Consider the following 18943-nt stretch of genomic DNA (forward strand, 5'->3'; position numbering starts at 1 on the left):
AATTGGGATCAGCCAACAGAGGGCTTCTGCATCCCCCCAAGCCTTGGCATACTGCGGGGACCGGGTCTTTGTACACGGACAGGACAATCAACTCCCCGTGTCTATCACACAGTCTTTGGGAAAACTGGTTCCAAAAAACAGGCCTATAAATGAATTTTTGGAATGGAATGCAACTCAGTCACAGACAGACAACCACCTGGATTTGTTTTAACAAATTGCCTCTGCTTTTTCTACTGAAATTACAGTACATGGTGCCGTGTCTAATTCCTGTAGATAATTTGTAAATCGTGTTCTTTCCAAACAAGATCTTCACATACATTTTTCATAAAATGATACTTACAATAAAGAAATAGTATTTAAGCCTCCAAAATAAATAATTTTTTTTAAAGATTTTATTTATTTGTCAGAGAGAGAAAGAGAGAGCACGAGCACAAGCAGGGGGAGCAGCAGGCAGAGGGAGAAGCGGGCTCCCTGTGGGACTCGATCCCATGACCCTGGGATCGTGACCTGAGCCGATGGCAGACACTTAACCAACTGAGCCACCCAGGCGTCCCAAGAAGAATCTAGTTTTGATTGAATGTTTTCTGTTTACCTCTCCTGGTCATAAATTACGACCTGGTCTGAGCTTCGCACACAGGATTAATCAGCCGACTATGTGCAGTGTTCATGGGCACCAAGAATGCAAGATAGTGTCCTGCTCACCTTCAAGCATGAGCAATTTAACTTGCTAAGCTAACCACAAAATTGAAAGTAACGATGGGATTGATGGTGCCAAACCTCAACCCTTCTCTTCCCACCTGCACACAAGTGCTGCCGGAAAGGTCTGGGTGCACGGCAGCCTCACAGAGGAGCCTGGAACCCCGAAGTCAACTATAGAGGAGAGAGACCGGCAGATCAGAGGCAGGCTTGGGTACAAATAAACAGACCAAGCCTAAAGGTTGGGAAGAAGAGGCTCAATCCGGAGAACGAAGAGGCCAAAGTCGAGAGACAGCCACAAAGTAGAAAAGGCAAAAGCGAACCATTTGGCCCCCAAAGGAGGACAGGAAGCCGAGGAAGGTCATGACCCTTGGCAGAGGCTATATGCATTCTCCTGCAAAACCATTTACAGGGAGAGAGAATGTGTGTTCAGCTAGAGCCTCGTGGGGGCCAATAAATACTGCTAAAAGCATCCAATTCCCTAGCCACATGTCTACCTCGCCAGTGGTGGGGCTGGGCAGGGGTGGGGAAAAAGCCGTGGTCTCAAAGAGTCCAAAATAAGCTGGATTCTAAATCCACTTAGGCTGGATTGACATAAAGGTACAAGGAGGAGGCCCCAGAGACCCGGTTCTCTTAAGTCTTAACAATGGATGTTTCACTGGTGCTGGGAATATGGCAGGTATTAAATCTTAGGTTTCAAAAAGCGAAAATTTACAATAGTGGGTAAGCTTTACAATACACAGAGCTATGCAGATTTGCAAAGACACGCATGTTTTCTTGCTGGAGCTAGGTGCACTAGTAAACAAGCAGACATGGGTTTTTTTGTTTTTTGGTTTTTTCCTGTAGTCCCAGAGTGAAAATTAATGGAAACATTTGACTTTCCGTCTTTGAGCCACAAGACGCCAAACCAAATTCTTGGAAGAGGTCTAGAGAGTAAGACCCACGTGGCTTTCAGAGCATAAAAACATTTTCTCACTCAAAACCGAGTCCTTTGGACACACTGCACTTTACTTGGTCTTCAAAGCGAGGCTGAAAGTTCCCGTGGGGTTCAGTCTCTGCAGTGCAGACTTCTAAGAAACTCCACGGGCTGGTGTTTAATATCCATCTCAGAGACGGGTATTTCCAGGATAAAACAGCAAAATGTGGGAAAAGCACAAAGAACCTAAGAGTTTCCCAGCTCAATGCTGTCTTTTTAACACAGCTGCACTGTTTTGATTAAGTGACTTCCAAGAATAACAGATGGGCCCGTACTGACGTTTCAACAAAAGAAGCCAACACAGCTGATTTTTCACAATTATCGGTCACTTGTCACCAGCGTACCCTTCTTTCCCCTTACTTTTAGACAGCTTTGCAGACACCCCCCCTTTGAGAAGGGAAAGGATGGGGTGGCACCATCCACCCTCACGGGCATGTCACTGGCCAGGAGTGGTCAGCGTCAGATTCTCCCTCCTAGGAACCTGGACGCGAGGTCGACAGCAATTCTTTCTTGACATCATCTGTTCCTTAAGAAAGGCTACACAAACCAGAATTTCTACTGTGCTCTTATTTCTAAAAGCAGCACAAGGAGAGAGCAGTTTAAAAAGAAATTGTGCCTGGGTGATTCAGTCTGTTAAGTGTCTGCCTTCAGCTCAGGTCGTGATCCCAGAGTCCTGGGATCGAGTGTCGCATCGGGCTCCCTGCTTCTCCCCCTGCCTGCCACTATCCCTTGTTGTGCACTTGCACGTGCGCGCGCGCACGCACTCTCTCCCCCCGCCAAATAAATAAAAATCTTTTAAAGAAATAAAGTAAAAATAAATTACACAGGGAGTTAGTGTTTAATGGGTATGGAGTTTGTTTTTGGGTGATGAAAAAGTTTTAGAAACAGTGGTGATGCTTTCACACACAGCTAATGTAATTAATGCCACTAAATTATACACTTAAAAATAGTTAAAATGGTCAATTTTATGTTATGTATATTTACCACAATAAACACACACACACACACACACACACACACACCTGACAATAGAGGAAAACCCAAACTCCAATTCAAAAAAGAAAAAAAAATGTATATCCATTTTTTCTTTTGACTCAAATTTGGATATTCGCAGCAGAGACCCATCATAGCAAATCATTTAGACACCTGGAGAAAATGGAAACCCCAAAAGGAATACAAACGTCACAACTGTTGACACACACAAGTGAAACGGATAAGGACGGCGGTGGGACTCCACAAGCCAGGGCTGTGTATTGCTTTAGGGACCTGTTGTGCGTCTCGGCTGGACTGCAAAAACACTCCGTTTTGTTACAGTGTACTGTCAGCCTCCTGGAAAACTCGGTCTTTTATTCCATCTTGAAGTCATAAACATCAATTAGCTAAGACACAAAGTTAAAATAGAGGGTCATGAACACGCTCTTGGGCCGAACCAGTTGGAGCTGCCAATAGGCAACCCTCTCGGCCTATGGAGATAGCGAGTTCGTATGGTTCAACCGGACCTATAGGCTAATTTGGTTGGAAGCAGCCATTGCGATACAGGGGACACTTGAGTTTTGCAAGGCTACAAGGGGCAAAAATATAAGTAATCCATGCTTCCTCCCTTTTGAAAATAAAATGAGTGAGATTTCCCCAAAATAGGTGCATTAACGAGAATGTTAATCTTCACAAAAAATTTTTTTTAAAATTGAGAAGGTGACAGAATACACTTTAAACAACATAGAATCGGAATCGGAATTATGTCCAGGCCAGCTGTCTAGAAAGCATCTGTCCACAGCTTGGCCGAGACTCACAACGCACCCTAGGGACACCACCTCTGCATCATGAATGCTGTCCCCATCTTCCTAAATATAAGTGTCTCCCTGCTGGTCTCTCCCCTCCCCTAGCACTCATGTGAGTAGCCCCAGAGGGCCCTGGGCCAACCCGCCCCCCCAGGGGGCCACACTAACCGCCGAGCACACAGAGGAGGCTGGCGGTGAGACCTCTCTCCAAAGGCAGCTGCCTTGGCCCACAGCTGGCTTTGCGTGCGAAGCGTGGAATGCTGAAAGCCAGGGCATTCCCGAGCTCTTGGGGGCCAGCTGGGCTGTCAGCTTCCTTTCGGGTGAGATTTTTAATTCAGTTAAAATATCTCGGATCCACTCCTTCCCATGAACAGATCCAATCTGTTGCCACTGGAAGTGCGGTCACAGAGTTCTAGCTGTCTACGTCCAGAGAGGGTGTGGGGCCAGGGTGCTGTGTGGAGCTGTGAAGCAGGAGACGGGCTGGGCTGCCCCACTGCCCCTTCTCCAGCTCTCGGCAGCTTTGGGGGAGATTGCCCCGGGGCCCAGGAGGGGATGCACATGGTCCGTTGAACGTCGCATGTTACACGCTCCCTGCAAGGGACACAAAAAGGCACCTGTGGGGGCAAAGTGAAGGGAAAACAGCAAAGAAAAACAGCTGGGCAGGACAGAGTGTGAGAAAATGACCAAGAAATGCAACAAGAAAAAAATCCCTAATCCGTTATCAAGTTTCCCCGAATTGGGCCCACACTATTAATTCCATCAAGTCCACACAAGAAGGTCAAGCCAAAAAGGTGAGGGACGGCTGTAAATGGGGGGTGTGATTGTCAGGAACTAGTGGTGTGTCTCCTGCCTGGCTGGAGGAAGTCTGACTTTCCCACAGGGTGGGGAGGACTTCAGAGTATCAGGCAATCTAATGGCCTTTTCGTGAATTAATCAAATGAGAACAATAACTTTTAAACCCAAATCTCATCATACTCGTTGCAAGCCAATAAAAAGAGGAGGGTGAGGAGGAGGGCATTTACTTGTAGACTTGGGTGATTAAATCCCCAGCCAGCAAAATATTTCTGAAGACCCCATAGAGAGACAATGCAAACAAAAAACCCCACAGAATCACTGCCTAGAGTAATTGCCTTGATTAAATTTACTGGGGTAAGTTGAATAACTACCCCTTAAAACACAATTAGGTAAATTGATATCACTGTGAGCTGTTTCACAGCAATCAAATTAGGCTCTTCTCAGAAAAGAGAATAGCTCACTCTCAAAGTGAAAAATCTAATTTAGAACTTATGACTCAATTTACAATGTTCCTAAAGGGTGCTATCGTGATGGCCCGTGCACCTCGTGAGTGTCCCAGAAATGACCAGTGTTCAAGGCTGTCTTCCATCTTACACTTCTGCAAGAGTTGATCTTCTAGCCACACCCACACCCTGCAAAGCCACGGTGCTCTTCTTCTTCTTCTTCTTTTTAAATATTTTATTTATTTATTTGACACAGAGAGAGAGAGAGAGAGAACAAGCAGGGGGAGAAGCAGGCTCCCAGCTGAGCAGGAAGCCCAACATGGGGCTCGATCCCAGTATCATGACCCGAGCTGAAGGCAGACGCTTAACCATTAAGCCACCCAGGCACCCCGCCACCGTGCTCTTCTAAAACTCTGTCTGCAGCTTAACGTCCAAGACGACACGGACAGGCGTACCTCAGAAAAATCGCAGGCTCGGTTCCAGACCCTCACAATAAAGCGATTCGAACGGATTTTTTAGTTTCCCAGGGCATACGGAAGTTAGGTTTACACTATTCTGTCATCTACTAAGTGTACAATAATACCTAAAAAACAATGGACATACCTTAATTAAAAAACACTTTGTTGCTAAAAAAAAAAAAATGCTCGCCATCGGGGCAGCCATGGGTGGCTCAGATGGGTAAGCATCTGCCTTCGGCTCAGGTCATGATCTCTGGGTCCTAGGATTGAGCCCCATGTCAGGCTCCTGGCTCAGCGGGAAGTCTGCTTCTCCCTCTCCCTCTGCCTCTCACCCTGCTCATGCTCTGTTTCGAATAAATAAAATCTTTAAAAAAGAATGCTAGCCATCATCTGAGCTTTCAATGAATCATAATTGCTGTTCGCAGCTCACCATAACAAATACAATAATGAAAAAGTTTAAAATATTGCAACAATTACCAAAATGTGACACAGAGACATAAAGTGAGCAAAGGCTGGAAAAAATGTCGTCAACAGTCTTGCTCAAGTAGGACTGTCACAAACCTTCAATCTGTAAAAAAGCAAACAACAAACAAGCAAAGGCAGTATCTGCAAAGCTCCGAAAAGCAAAGCGCGATAAGACTGCGTCCGCCTAGAACGAACTTTCAGGGCAAGCGCTGACCGGCCCAGGCGCTGTCCTGCACAGGCCCCAACTATGCATAGTTTTCAGCAAAGTGTGCTAGCGTGTCTCTTGCACATTTCTTTTTCCATCTGCAAATACTTCACAGCGAGTAGAGCATGAGTTATAAATCAAATGGGAACATTTTGGTCCTCTCTATTCCCTGGGCCAACGTACAGTAGTTTAACTTTGAGTGTGGAATGGAATTTTAAGTTCACAGTGAAACTGTCTCCCTGGCCAAAAAAACAAAAACCAAAAACAGCTCAGTGCTTGTGCAAGAGTCTCAGAGACTGAATGAAATCAGAGAACCTGCCCTTCGGTGCTCTTACAAAAAAACACACTATTATCTCCTACCTACACAGAGTCCCCGAGGTCCCACTTTAGGATTTTAGAGACACTTGGCTCTGCGTGGCTTCTGACACTACACAGGACTTCAAAATGGTTTTCTGATCCACTTGAGAATCATTTTGCGGCCGTCAGCACCACCCCCGGCCACGCTCAAGGTGAAATGGTTGTAGGAAGGAAGGGCACAGAGCGAGGAGAACGGAAGAGCTTTGGAAGGCCAAAGAAAAGTGTTCCAGCTTCACCTAATAAAGGTCTCCTCCTTTTCTCTCTGCTCCCTCTACGACCCTGGGACCGGTGGTACAGAGAGGGTCTGAGAGTTTTCCAGCTCGCACTGTAGGCACCCACGATGCCAAGGCGGTTCTCAGGATGCCCGCTACTCCCTTGCTGCTCAAATGTGATTCATGAGCCAGCAACACCAACATCACCGGGAGCTTATGAGAAATGCAGACTCTCAGGCCCCAGCCCAGACCTGCCAATCAGAATCTGCACCTGAACAAGACCCCCAGGTGATTCACATAATGTTAGAGACGCACAGCTCTCAAACCAGGGCAGACTAATAGTTTCATAATAGTTTTGTTCCTCCAAGAGGTCACATTTTCCCAACAAAAATGTCACTGGAATTGTTTTTAAAAATGCAGAAAAATGGACAGCTTTTCTCAGTTATCATTTGACCTCAAACATGGTGTTTTTTTTTTATTGTGGTAAAATGTACAAAAGAACAAAAAATGTACCACCTCAACCATTTAAGTGTTCAATTCAGTGGCATTAAAGAACATGGACGTTGTCCTACTACCATCACCACCGTCCACTTTCAGAAATGTTCCAGAACTGAAACTCTGTACCCATTAAACAATAACTCTTCATTCTCCCTCCCCCTGCCCCTACCTCTGATTTCTTCACACCCGTTAATAAACTGAATTTAAAGCAGCCAATACCTTGAAAAGTTACCATAGACAGGCTTGACGAGGATAAGGCTGTGTTCTGTATCTTTGACCCTGATTCCTTCAAGAATCTGTCCCTGCCCAGTTAGAGTTGCCGTTCCTGTCCTGGGGACCAGAACCTGTTCATGAACTTCTCCTAATCCTTGGTGAATACACCTGCAGGTTCCACAGTGAACTTGTGATGTGAGGAGAGGAAGGTCAGGAAGGAAAGACACTGGAGTCCCCTGGCCATGGTCCGTTCTTGATCCAAGTCTGAATCCAGTTCTTCCCATCTTGTCTCACTCTTCTTGCTTAAACCCTGTAATTCCTACACACATCCCCAAGCTAACTATACTTGGGAATGACAGAGAGGACAACATAAGACCAAGTATTTGATGACCAACAGAAGACAAGAAATCAAAGTTGAGAGTTGCTTTCACGTTTAAGTGCATGTTATTCTGGTTTAGTTGTTTCAAAGCCCACAGTCCCTTAATACTGTCAGCAGTGAACACAAGTACTGGCCTGACCACCCCATGCCACCACCGCTCACTGAGCTCTTCATTAGCTGGCACTGAAAATGGCTTCACGTGGCCCAGAGTGAAGACCTTGTGTCATCAACAGCAGCACTAGAGGGCTGGAGTTGCCGTGTTAGCCTCTCCTGAGCACAGTGTGGTTAGATGGGAATAGAAAGCATCTTAGAACCTCAAGGGACACCACGTGAAGTGAAATAACCCAAACACACACACACACACACACACACACACACACACACACACACAGAAAAGACAAATACTGTGTATGTGTGATTTCTCCTCTCACACCAAGTATCTAAGGTAATCAAAATCACAGACAGAGGGTAGAAGGTGGTTACCAAGAACTGGGAGAGGAGAGATAGGGAATCGGTTGGTGGCCACGGAGTCTCAGTATTGTGAGATGAAAAAGTTCTAGAGCTCTCTTGCACAACAATATGAAGATACTTAACGCTACTTACGTATATACTTAAAAATGGTTACGTTTAACGTTATGTGTTTTTTACCACAATTTTTTTAAAAGAGGGGGAAGTTAAAAAGAAAAAAGAATTATCTTTGGAATTAAAACACAAGTCAATTAAAAAAAGAAAATTCCGCCCCCGATCTATTTTACAACACTTTCAGGAATAGAGTTACATCGAGTCAGATACACTGTTTAAATATGGTTTTCCTTTTCTGACATCATCGTGAAAAGTATGTACAGAGCCTAAAAGGACGTGAATTCTCATCTGGGTCAAGTGGGAAGGGAGGACGGGCAGGATAAAGGCAACAAAAATGCTGACAAACCTGCACGGGAACGTACACGCTTGAGCCTGACAAAAGTCACTTAGCCTGTCCTTAGTTTGCACACCATACTGCACAGCCCAAGAATCTGATGAGGAGGAAACCAGGCTGGGCAGTAGCGCCAGCATCCACGCCGGCAATGACCATCGGACTCGTGATCTAGGTGCCCCCCACCCCCGCAACCTCCGTCAACCAAACCCCCCAGACAAATGCTGATCAACTACTCCAGACCCTCAGGGGACAAACCGAGGAATTGCAAGACAGGCCGGCAACATCACTGTTTATTAAGCCACGAAACGAGACAGGTACCACCAAGTGGACTCTCTCTGCTAAGAGGTTTTGATAACCACTAGCCCATCTGCCTTAAACTACTGGACACTGACCCGGACGGTTTTGTTCTCAGCAAAACTTGCAAACCAGATTCAGAAACCGTGAGTTTTAAATACTGGCGAAGGACATCCTTCTCTCTTCAAGTCTTAAATTTTGCTATATGCCTCTGAAAAAGGGATCCATTCGTAACACTAAGATTAGTTTCCTTAATAAATGGAGACACCAGTCCTCTTTTACAATCGCGCAAAGATAAATAACCAGTGAGCTAGTTTCTGGATTCACCTGTTTTTCACTGATACAGCTTGTAGGTTACACTCATGAACAGGGGACCGGAAGCAGTGACGGACGCCCCCTCCTGAGGGAACCTCCTCATGTGATGAACAAGGCGGACAGGGAAGCTCAGGTGAGGCGGGGTAGACCACACTGTTCTTACGGGAACGCCACCGCCCACATTCCCACCTGCAGACCCGGATTTCCAACACTCTAGGAAATGCAAGAATTTTAAGGGAAAGTCGTAAGAAAGCCAATATGCAAATATCAGTAATTCTGAAGGTTTTCCTCGAATTGCTTGCACCCTATACGTCTGTTTCTTTGACGAGATTCCCAGGAACCAGCCAAGTGCAGCGTTCTTCTGTCCCGTCCCGGTTGGAACACTTCGTACGTTCCATTTGGAGAATTTTATTGCATCTCTCACACACTTGAGGTGTACGTTCTACATTCTTTTCTGGATTTGGTTTTCCTCACTTAGAAAACACATTTAGGGTACTGGGGGGGAGCGGGCACCCATGCGCTCCTGCAGGACAACCTCTGGAAGCAGAACATGGGTGTTGGGAAGCTGCAGACGTGCGCTCACCTGACCATAGTCTGTCCGGAAGACCACGACGCCCTCCGCACAGGAATTGACAGTACTTGGAAAATGCTGGCCATTTTCTCTCAGCCAGACCCGTGTCCCCTGTAAACAAAACAAAGAGGGTTTAACTAGGAGTTTGGGTTGCGTCTCGTAGCAAATCACCACTCTCAAAAATCACTGACTATTACATTCCTGTAAGAAAAAAAAACCAACTTTTTAAAAACCAAATGTTTTTCTCAGACAAGAATGACTCTTCAGAAAGCGTCAGGCACAGCCTTCACTAGAGACAAGCGTGACTGAGTGTGTCCCACCAGAGAACACGGAAAAGGGGGTGAGGAAATACCAGGCCCTGTGTTGCTGACATGCAAGTGCTTTATGCAGATGACCTCGTTTCACTCACAAAGGCCCTTGAGACAGGCCCTGTTATTACCGGCTTTACAGAGGGAGACCTGAAGGCCTAGAGACAGAGTAACTCACCCAGCACCACGAGACAGACAGAACCTGACCCCAGGCAGTTGGGTTCCAGAAACAAGTTTAACCAGGTCCCTACATTGCTCCACTCTGCGCTGAAAACTCATTGGGATCTGCTGGCGCCCCTCTTCCCAGCTCCAAGCCCCACGCGCATGCCCGCCTGAATGGCATTCGAACAGTCTGACTTCCAAATCCATGTGTCAAATCAACTCCCAAAGAGAAGGATGGAAGTTTTAGAAAAGATCAGAACCCAACACACCGGTGTGAAGTTTGCTAGGATTCCGCCAAACTACCCAACACACGCCAGTGGTCTGTAGCCCGACACAGAAATGTCCAGATCCTATTGTTTTCACCTGGGGCCTATTTTTTGGCGTTCATTTTATTGCCATGTTTTATGTCCCCACTGGACAAATGAAACAAGCATACTATTTACCTTTCCAACGATGAACTTCCTCTTCCTTTAATTTCACAACATGAAAACCACTTGTTTCCAAGAACAAGTGATAAAAGTTTGAAGAAATCACTGGGTGTTCACTGGTCAAATTATACAGAATTATCTGTGTGATGTATGCCCGCGTGATGGAATGTAACACTGAGCTTTAATTTCTCATCAAGTTATTTCTACTTTGCTCAATTTCATCAATCCCAACAAAAATGACACTCTTAACAAGCACATCCTTACGATGCCGTGTGTTCATGTGGAAATACGATACCTAAGTTATCACTTGAAGTGGCACTTACAAGGAACTTTTTCTAGAACTTTCAACCTCCTTTTCTTGGCCTAATTTGTGTTGATTTCAAATGTTCAGTGAAATATTTAAAATATATTGATTATAGTATATTCAACCTGCCGTTTAAGGGGCGACTACTAGTCTCTCAACACAGAGTTGGCAGGGGATAAAGAAGTAAACTCATCACTTTATGGTTTTGGGGTTTTTTGGGGGTTTTTTTTGTACAGGATTTTATTTTATTTTTTTGAGAGAGAGCATTGGCAGGGGGAGGGGAAGAGGGAGAGAGAGAATCTTAAGCAGGCTCCGTGCCCACTGTGTAGCCCAATGCGGGACTCAATCTCACAACCCTGAGATCATGACCTGAGCCGAAATCAAGAGTCGGATGCTTAACTGACTGACACACGCGGGCACCCCCACTTTATGCTACTTTAAATTGTGTTTATCAATAGCAAAAATAGTACCTAACTTCCAGTAATGGAGTGCCCATGATGTGTCATGGTCATGTGCTAAGAGACTTGAGGACACTGGATTTAATACTAACCCTCATAAGATAGGAATCTCGCCTCCAGGAGGAAACTGAAGCTCGGAGCCCAAGTCCTTGCTTGCCATCACACAGCTGGCGACTGAGCCATGTCTCACATCCCTCTGACTCCACGCTCGGTCTACATATCATACTATTTGTCTCCTTGAAGTAATTCATAAATGAATGAATCAATGAATAATTAGAATATAACACACACAGGTCATTTCAAGTGGCCAGTTATCACATACATAACCATCTGTCCTCTTACTCTGCCAGGAGGGAAAATTTAAGAAGATACAAAAATCTGACTTGGGGCTCCTGGCTGGCTCAGTCAGCAGAGCAGGCAGCCCTTGATGTCGGGGTTATAAGTTCGAGTCCCACGTTGGGTATAGAGATTACTTAAAAATTATTAAAAAAAAAAAATCTTTAAAACAAAATCTGACTTAAAAATTACTCCTTTTTTGCCAATGATGACCTTGTTTACACCAGCCAGGAACTAGAACTTTTGCTGTCACCACCCTTAGTCGGGCTCCCAAGTCAACATTGAGTCTGGTCAAAGTGTTTGGGGCCAGCTCTCCTGTTCCCTGTGACTGGCTCTCCCAGCATGGCCTGTTATAACCCTACAGAAGCCCTCCCCATGGGCATTCCCTTTCTCCTTATTATGCAGGTTTTAAGGTATTAACTCCGTACTTCAACCTTCCCTCCAAAGAGGGGTTGAAATCCTCCACAATCATATGCAGCATCAAAAATGAATAGGAAGTATTTCTCTATAAATCCAGAAGCCTGCCTTATTTAAAGAACACACTGAACATCAAGAGGGGTGAGGCCCCCTCTGGAGTCAGTCCCGTGCCTCCGATGGGGAGTTCAGGCTGAGACACAGGTAACACCAAGAATTCCACTTCCAACTGCCTGTCAGTCCTGATTTATTAGCAAACAGCTGCTTCCAAAAAGAACATTTACTTCTGCCATCCTCTAGGACTGTTCTCTCACATATCACTCCACACCAAAACTACATCATCTGTAATGATCTAGAAAAAGACTTCCAAGTGCCTGAACTATTTTTATCTATTTAAGTGATCTCTACACCCAATATGGGGCTTGAACTGATAACCCTGAGATCAAGCCAGTCTCCCCATTTCTTTTTTTTTTAATGTTTTTTTTATTATGTTAGTCACCATACAGTACATCCCTGGTTTCTGATGTAAAGCTCGATGCTTCATTAGTTACGTATAACACCCAGTGCACCAGGCAATACGTGCCCCCCTTACTACCCATCACCAGTCTATCCCATTCCCCCACCCCCTCCCCTCTGAAGCCCTCAAGGTTCCCCATTTCTATCCTCTTTTTAATATACACATTAGAGACTGCAACATATTAAAGCTCTGAAAAATACCTACACACACACACACACACACACACACACTCACTCAAATGGAAACTTTCAAAGATCTAGAAGGTGAGAACTTTTACTCGTCAGGTAAAATCATGAAATAATCATTCACCGTGGTCCTGTCTTCCAAATCCTAAGTCCAAAGCCTTGTTTGCTAGGACCATCACCTGCACTATTTTTATCAAAATTTCATGTTTCCCATTTATTAAAATTATCTATTTAGTAAGAATCAAATATTTTATTACAAGACACTGATGAATTAATGTACATCGTCACGAGGACTAACATAAGCCTCCTAACTTCCAGAATCTACACAGCATGCAGTTTCTTTCCCTTGAGTTCTGTTGTGATGTTTTCTACCTTCTGCGAAGGTACCATGAAGCCTTTGTTGACCCAGTCCGACACGATCAAACACACGGTTCAACTTCCTCAGTCCAAAGGTCTTTTTCAATAGGTGTGAACCGCTGCTGATAAGCGAGTTCTAGGAAATCCGCCCGACTGCAAATCTCAAGCCTGTTGGCCAGCTCCACCAGGCCTACAGCCGCGTCTTCCACCGGTAGGAAGGGAAATGCATTCGAAACACTCCCTTTGGGTGCCTGGGTGGCTCAGGTCATGATCCTGGAGTCCTGGGATGGAGTCCCCATATTGGGCTCTCTGCTCGGCGGGGAGTCTGCTTCTCCCTCTAACCCTCTCCCCCTAACCCTCTCCCCTCCCATGTTCTCTCTCTCTCATTCTCTCTCAAATAAAAATCTTTTAAAAAACGCAACACTCCCTTTGTTCCTCAAAAAAGCTGAAACAGGAAATTTTCATGAAATCAGAACTACAGAGTAAAACTGAAGTGGATATTTTTACGTAGATTGTTCTTGGTGGGTTTTCTGAGCCCCCAAACGTTCTACCTCCATTCTATTCGGTTAGAACACATATGCCCAGGTCCAGAAAAGAGGCCACCCACAGGCCCTTGGAAATGAAGTCACAAGCAGACATTTACCAGACCATCCAAGTTTGCATGGGGAAGAAAAATTTGCCCACCATATGCAAGACATTATATTCTGTCATTGTTAAATAAGGCTGATAATTCAATGCACAATACAGGCAACCTAGCATATGGAGAAAGCTCACAACTTGAGTTTAAAAACGTCTTTGTAAGTTTGATCATAACATACACATGTTATTAAAACTTGGACAAGTTTTCATCCTAATCTCTGAGATGGATATGTGTGAAATTTAACAGCTAAGAACTTTCCTGCACATAATCACCAGTAACAGTCTTACGATACAAAGCCCTCACACAAAAGCTCCCATCCCCTTTGATCTGGAGCAGTCCTGTAAGATGGGATAGTATGACTTGCCTCCCCATCTCTAAAAGTGAGGTTCACAGGGGTTCCACTTTCCATACCAACAAATGACTTCCTGGATATAATAAAAAAAATACAGACTGTACTAAGTGTTAGTGAGGATGTAAAATGGTACACCCGCTTTAGAACACAGTTTGGCAGTTTCTTAAACAGCTCAACACAATCTTACCATGGGTTCCCACAATTCAACTCTTAGAGATCCTACCTCCGCAAAAGAAATGTTTCAAGAAGTCCTGCATGCGAGGGCGCTGGGTGGTTCAGTTGGTTAAGCACCGGCCTTCGGTTCAGGTCATGATCTCAGGGTCCTGGGATCACTTCCTGTTCAGTGGGGAGTCTGCTTCTCCCTTTGGCCGCCACGCCCACCCCCAGTCATGTTGTCTCTCTCTAATAAATAAATAAAATCTTTAAAAAAAAAAAAAAAAGTCTTGCCTGCAAATATTTGGAGCTGCACCATTAACAGCAAAATACTAAAAATCATTCAAATGACCATTAATGGTATAGAGACACATAAAATGTAATAAATCCATACAATGGAACTCTTCCAAATCATTAAAAAAAAAAGTTGATTTCCAAACCTACATACTTCTCGATTGTACACACACATTCTTAACCATTCTGTGTTGGGAAAAACCCAATCATGTCTCTATAACTGGGCAACGAGAGATCAAGAAACATACACAGACGCACGCACGCATAAACAATCAGGGTACGGGCCGAGCGGAAACTGAAGATCTGTGTTGAATTCCAGTCCCTGCTCTCCACTAATGTCAACGAGGGGCTGAGAGACCACACGGGAGACTTGCCCAAACTAATCCAAAGATGAGACTGTGGCAGATTGTATCATTGTCTCACGGTGCTTAATTATTAGCCCCTCACCCTGGAAGATACTCATAAATCCCCAGCCAACTGCTGACCTCCTCCCTGGGCAAGGAATTTTATCTGGCTCTTTCTCACCACCATGGCAACATGAAGCAGCCTGAAATTTTTACCTCCTGGCCCTTTCCACACAATGTTTGCTGATCCCTCCTAAAGAGGGATAAAATCACCAGCATAGATTTCAATCTACTTTTAAAAAGTGCTGTGTTTCCCTTCTGATTTTAAAAATGATTTTCTCTTTTGAACTTTGAAAAAAAAAATTTAAGTTTAAAAATAAGGTAGGGAAACAACCCTAAAAAGAGATAATGATGATGGGCTTTAAATACCATGCTGTGTGGCATGTTCTAATTACAGATTCACAGAAAAGAGAACATTCTTTACCCAAACACACAACCCAGCCTCAGACCCAGAACAGAGCACCAGACCTACTTTTCCTACTTGGCCTGTGTTAATAAGTACCGCGGTTTAGGATTCTCTAACCACCTACGTGATAAAGTCACAATTTGTTTGGAAATGTGATTTTTTTTTTTTTCTTAAAGACAAAAGGATCAAATAAGTCTGTAATGGCTACATTAACAGGGCTCTTTAAATCTGTAGTAGGGGTGCCTGGCTAGCTCAACTGGTAAAGCATGCAACGCTTGATCTCAGGGTCGTGAGTTCAAGCCTCACGATGGATACAAAGCTCAGTTAAAAAAAAAAAAAAAGCATTAAAATTAATTAAATCCGTAATAAATTCAGCAACCAAAGGAAAGTTCTCCTCTTCTACACGGAATGACTTCTAACTTGGCATCGTCTAAGACATCTAATACAGAAGGCTGTGGCAGGGTCTGGCAGACCCTGTTCCTGATCATATTGAATTCTAGAAACTGGATGCAGATAGTACAGTATGAAGGATTTAAATAGCACCTTTTCTCCATTTTTTTAAATCGAGATATAATTGACAGGTAACATTATAATAGTGTCAGGTGTACATGACTCAACACTCGCACGTATTGTGAAACGATCACCACAATAAGTCTAGCTAATATCCGTCAGCACCCACAGTTACGATGCTTTTTCTTGGGATGAGAACTTTTAAGATCTCTCTTAGCAGCTTTCAAATATACAATACGGTATTAATAACTATATTCACCGTGTGTACACTACATTCCCAGGACTTATTTATAACTGGAAGTTGGTACCTTTTGACCCCCTTTACCTACTTCTTCCATCTCCCCCCCCCACCCCGTGCAAACTACTGATCCGTTCTCTGTACAAGTTCTTTTTTGGGGGTGGGGGTGCGGGGTAGGGAGGTTAGCTTGCATGTATAAATGAGATCTCTCCTGTTTTATAGTCCTTTTTTTTTTTCTGTTGGAAGTAGAATCAACTTTTCAACATATTTTTTTTAATTCTGATTATTCAAATCCACCTTAAAAGGCACCTGACTTTTACAACACACAAAACCCTAAAGCTGGTTTCTCAACCTGGTATTAGTGACATTTTGGTCGAGGAAATTATTTATTGGGGGAGAGGGGACAGTCTTAGTTGAGAACCACAAAGCTAGAGTGATACAAAGTTCTACAGCCACAGCCAATTAGAGTTATCAAAACCACTCATTGTCAGCGACCTCATTAATAGAAAGCAGACTCCATTGTTTACGTTCTAGGAATTTCCACAACTTCCCAGAGTAGGATCGGCCCAGGTACAGCATACCTGGGGCAGATCTAATTTCTGGGGACATTAAACCAGGTGCATGGAGAAGGAAGGGGGTGGCTATAGGATTCAAAGTGTTTGACAAACAAGGAGAAAGGTCAAGGAGGCAGACAGTTTGATGGTGGTGCGAGAGGGACTCTCTCCTTTTTCTCCCTCTGTCCAGTCTGTTTTGTTTTTAATGTGAATCAAAACAGACATTTCTTGTTTTTACACAGATGACTGAACAGTACAGACAAAACCTGTCCAGCGCTCTTAGCCCTCAGAAGCTATTTCAACCCCCCGCTGCTCGCAAACCCCAACACAAAACTTGTCAGAAGTTTGAATAAGGTGCACACAAGAATGGAGAGAGGGGCAGAAGCCCTTGCACAAAGTGAGTGTGAAAGCTGCGGCAGGACCACAGGCAGTGGGGACAAACGACTTCTGGCTGCGGACAGACCCAGCAGCCTTTTTCCCCAGAAATGAACAGGGAAGGTGAAACCCAAGACTTCTCCCCTCCAGGGATGGCCACCCCTCAAGAGGGGCCGTGGAAACAGAGGGAAGGGTCAGGGGACCACTGACTCCCAGCAACCCCACACCAGTGGGTGGTCTTTCCATCCCCTGGCCACACAGCATGCAGAGTGTGGGGCCCACAAGACTGAGTGATCTCAGACTCATTTCCTCACCTCGTGACGGCAGGGCATTAGACCTGAGGCTGGCAATGATTTCTCAAGAATTGTATCAGATTCCAAAGAGGAACACTTCAACCAGGCCCGGGGCTCCTTAGACTCTCAAGGGACCCTGGGTGGTTTTAGGCTCAGGTCTCAAAAGATGCAGAATTCAACTAGGTGCTGAGGCCAGAGTTCCATCTGCACCAGCCGCAGAGGAGGGAAAGATTTAAAAAAAGGGAAGTTCAAGAGAGAAACTGCAAGCCTACAGCCGGTGATGATGGAAATGTGTGGCTCGAGGACCCCCAGTTTGTACCATCTTACTGTTGGCTGTGAAACAGCGATGCCTTTTGTTTTCTGTATAGGCAACCCCAGCAACTGTCCTAGGCCCATCAGGGCTGATGCCACCATTAGATTCCAGAGGAAAACGTGTTGCAGACATTCTGCTCCAGACTCACACACATTATCGCCCCCACCCTAAGACGATGCCAGAAGTGTTAGATAACTCCCCAGACAGGCCTCTAGAATCCTTGATGGTATTGAAATACTATATTTTATTAAGAGTGCATTCCAGCTATTTGTAGCTACAAGTGATTTTGGCTTTCAGCTAGGTCATCCTCATCCTCGCTAACATCAGTTCCTGGCCTCGCCTATGGGCCTAAGGACGATGTACAATTCTATTTCCAGAGGTAGACGTGTAGCGTCCCCAGCAACTCAAACACACCTAAAAACCAGTATGGCTGCAAACGGAGGCCTGTCTGCATTCATTATATAAAGTTCACGGACTATTCGTCCCATGTCTTTGGATAACTCCTTAGGACGTCATCCTCCCCTCCCCCACCGCTGCCACCAAGAAGGATCGTGAGGCACTCACATTGTTCCTGTTGTCCTGCCCAGAGGGTCAAACTCTATTACCACTCTCAGCTACTTCGCATGGCAGCTTCCATGCAGAGGAGGACATGAAAAGTGTATGAATGGTAGGAGGTAGAAAGGGAGAAGAAGAAGAAAGAAAACGAGAAAAAGCATCACCAACCAGAAACTAATCTTTGCTCACTGTTCCCCAGGTAAAGATACAAAGACTCATTGGCATCTCCCCCTCCTGATCCAAAAATCAAAACCAAACAAACTACGCTAGGTGGCGAGATGCCTAAATTATGACCACGTGATGCTGGAAAGGGTTTATTTCATGGCTATGGGGTCCAAATTGCCAAATGATTCAGTCCTGGTTTTAAATTCTAATTTTTTTCTACCTTCTTCACAATTCCTTAAAACAGCTTTTTAGTTACTCTTGTAAACTACAGTGTCTAGAAATAATTCCGGAAAGAATTTAATATTGAAAGAAATGAAACATCCCCAAGCTGCTGAGATCATCTCATACACTGAGAATCCAAGGAACGAAAATGAAACTAGCCCATCTCTCAACCAATCATCACATAGCCAACACAGACAAGAGAACAAACTAGGGCTAAAGAATCAGTCAACACACCTAAAATTCATCCATCCATCCGTAAGTCACACATCCACCCACCAGCCCATTCCTCCTACAAATATCTTTTGCACCCCCTATTTTGTACCAGGCACTATGAAAGATTCAACAGAATACAGAATTGTTGCTGCTCTGAAGAGCTTACAGTATATCCCAGATAAAGTACCCCTTTTCTAACATCTTCCCCATCCACTC

The 18943-nt window shown here is 44.7% G+C and overlaps 1 protein-coding gene across 2 annotated transcripts in view; it reads right to left on the reverse strand.

Moving 5' to 3' along the window:
* MYO10 (myosin X) overlaps nucleotides 1–18943 on the reverse strand; it is a 206989-nt gene that overhangs the window by 153948 nt on the left and 34098 nt on the right. For both annotated transcript variants that reach the window (XM_026506716.4, XM_048224254.2), the window contains exon 2: nucleotides 9584–9682. In XM_026506716.4, the coding sequence (XP_026362501.1) occupies nucleotides 9584–9682 (99 nt within the window). The remainder of the gene's footprint in view (nucleotides 1–9583; nucleotides 9683–18943) is intronic.

The sequence above is a fragment of the Ursus arctos genome, unplaced genomic scaffold (assembly GCF_023065955.2).
Source record: "Ursus arctos isolate Adak ecotype North America unplaced genomic scaffold, UrsArc2.0 scaffold_15, whole genome shotgun sequence".
In the NCBI taxonomy this organism is placed as follows: Eukaryota; Metazoa; Chordata; class Mammalia; order Carnivora; family Ursidae; genus Ursus; species Ursus arctos.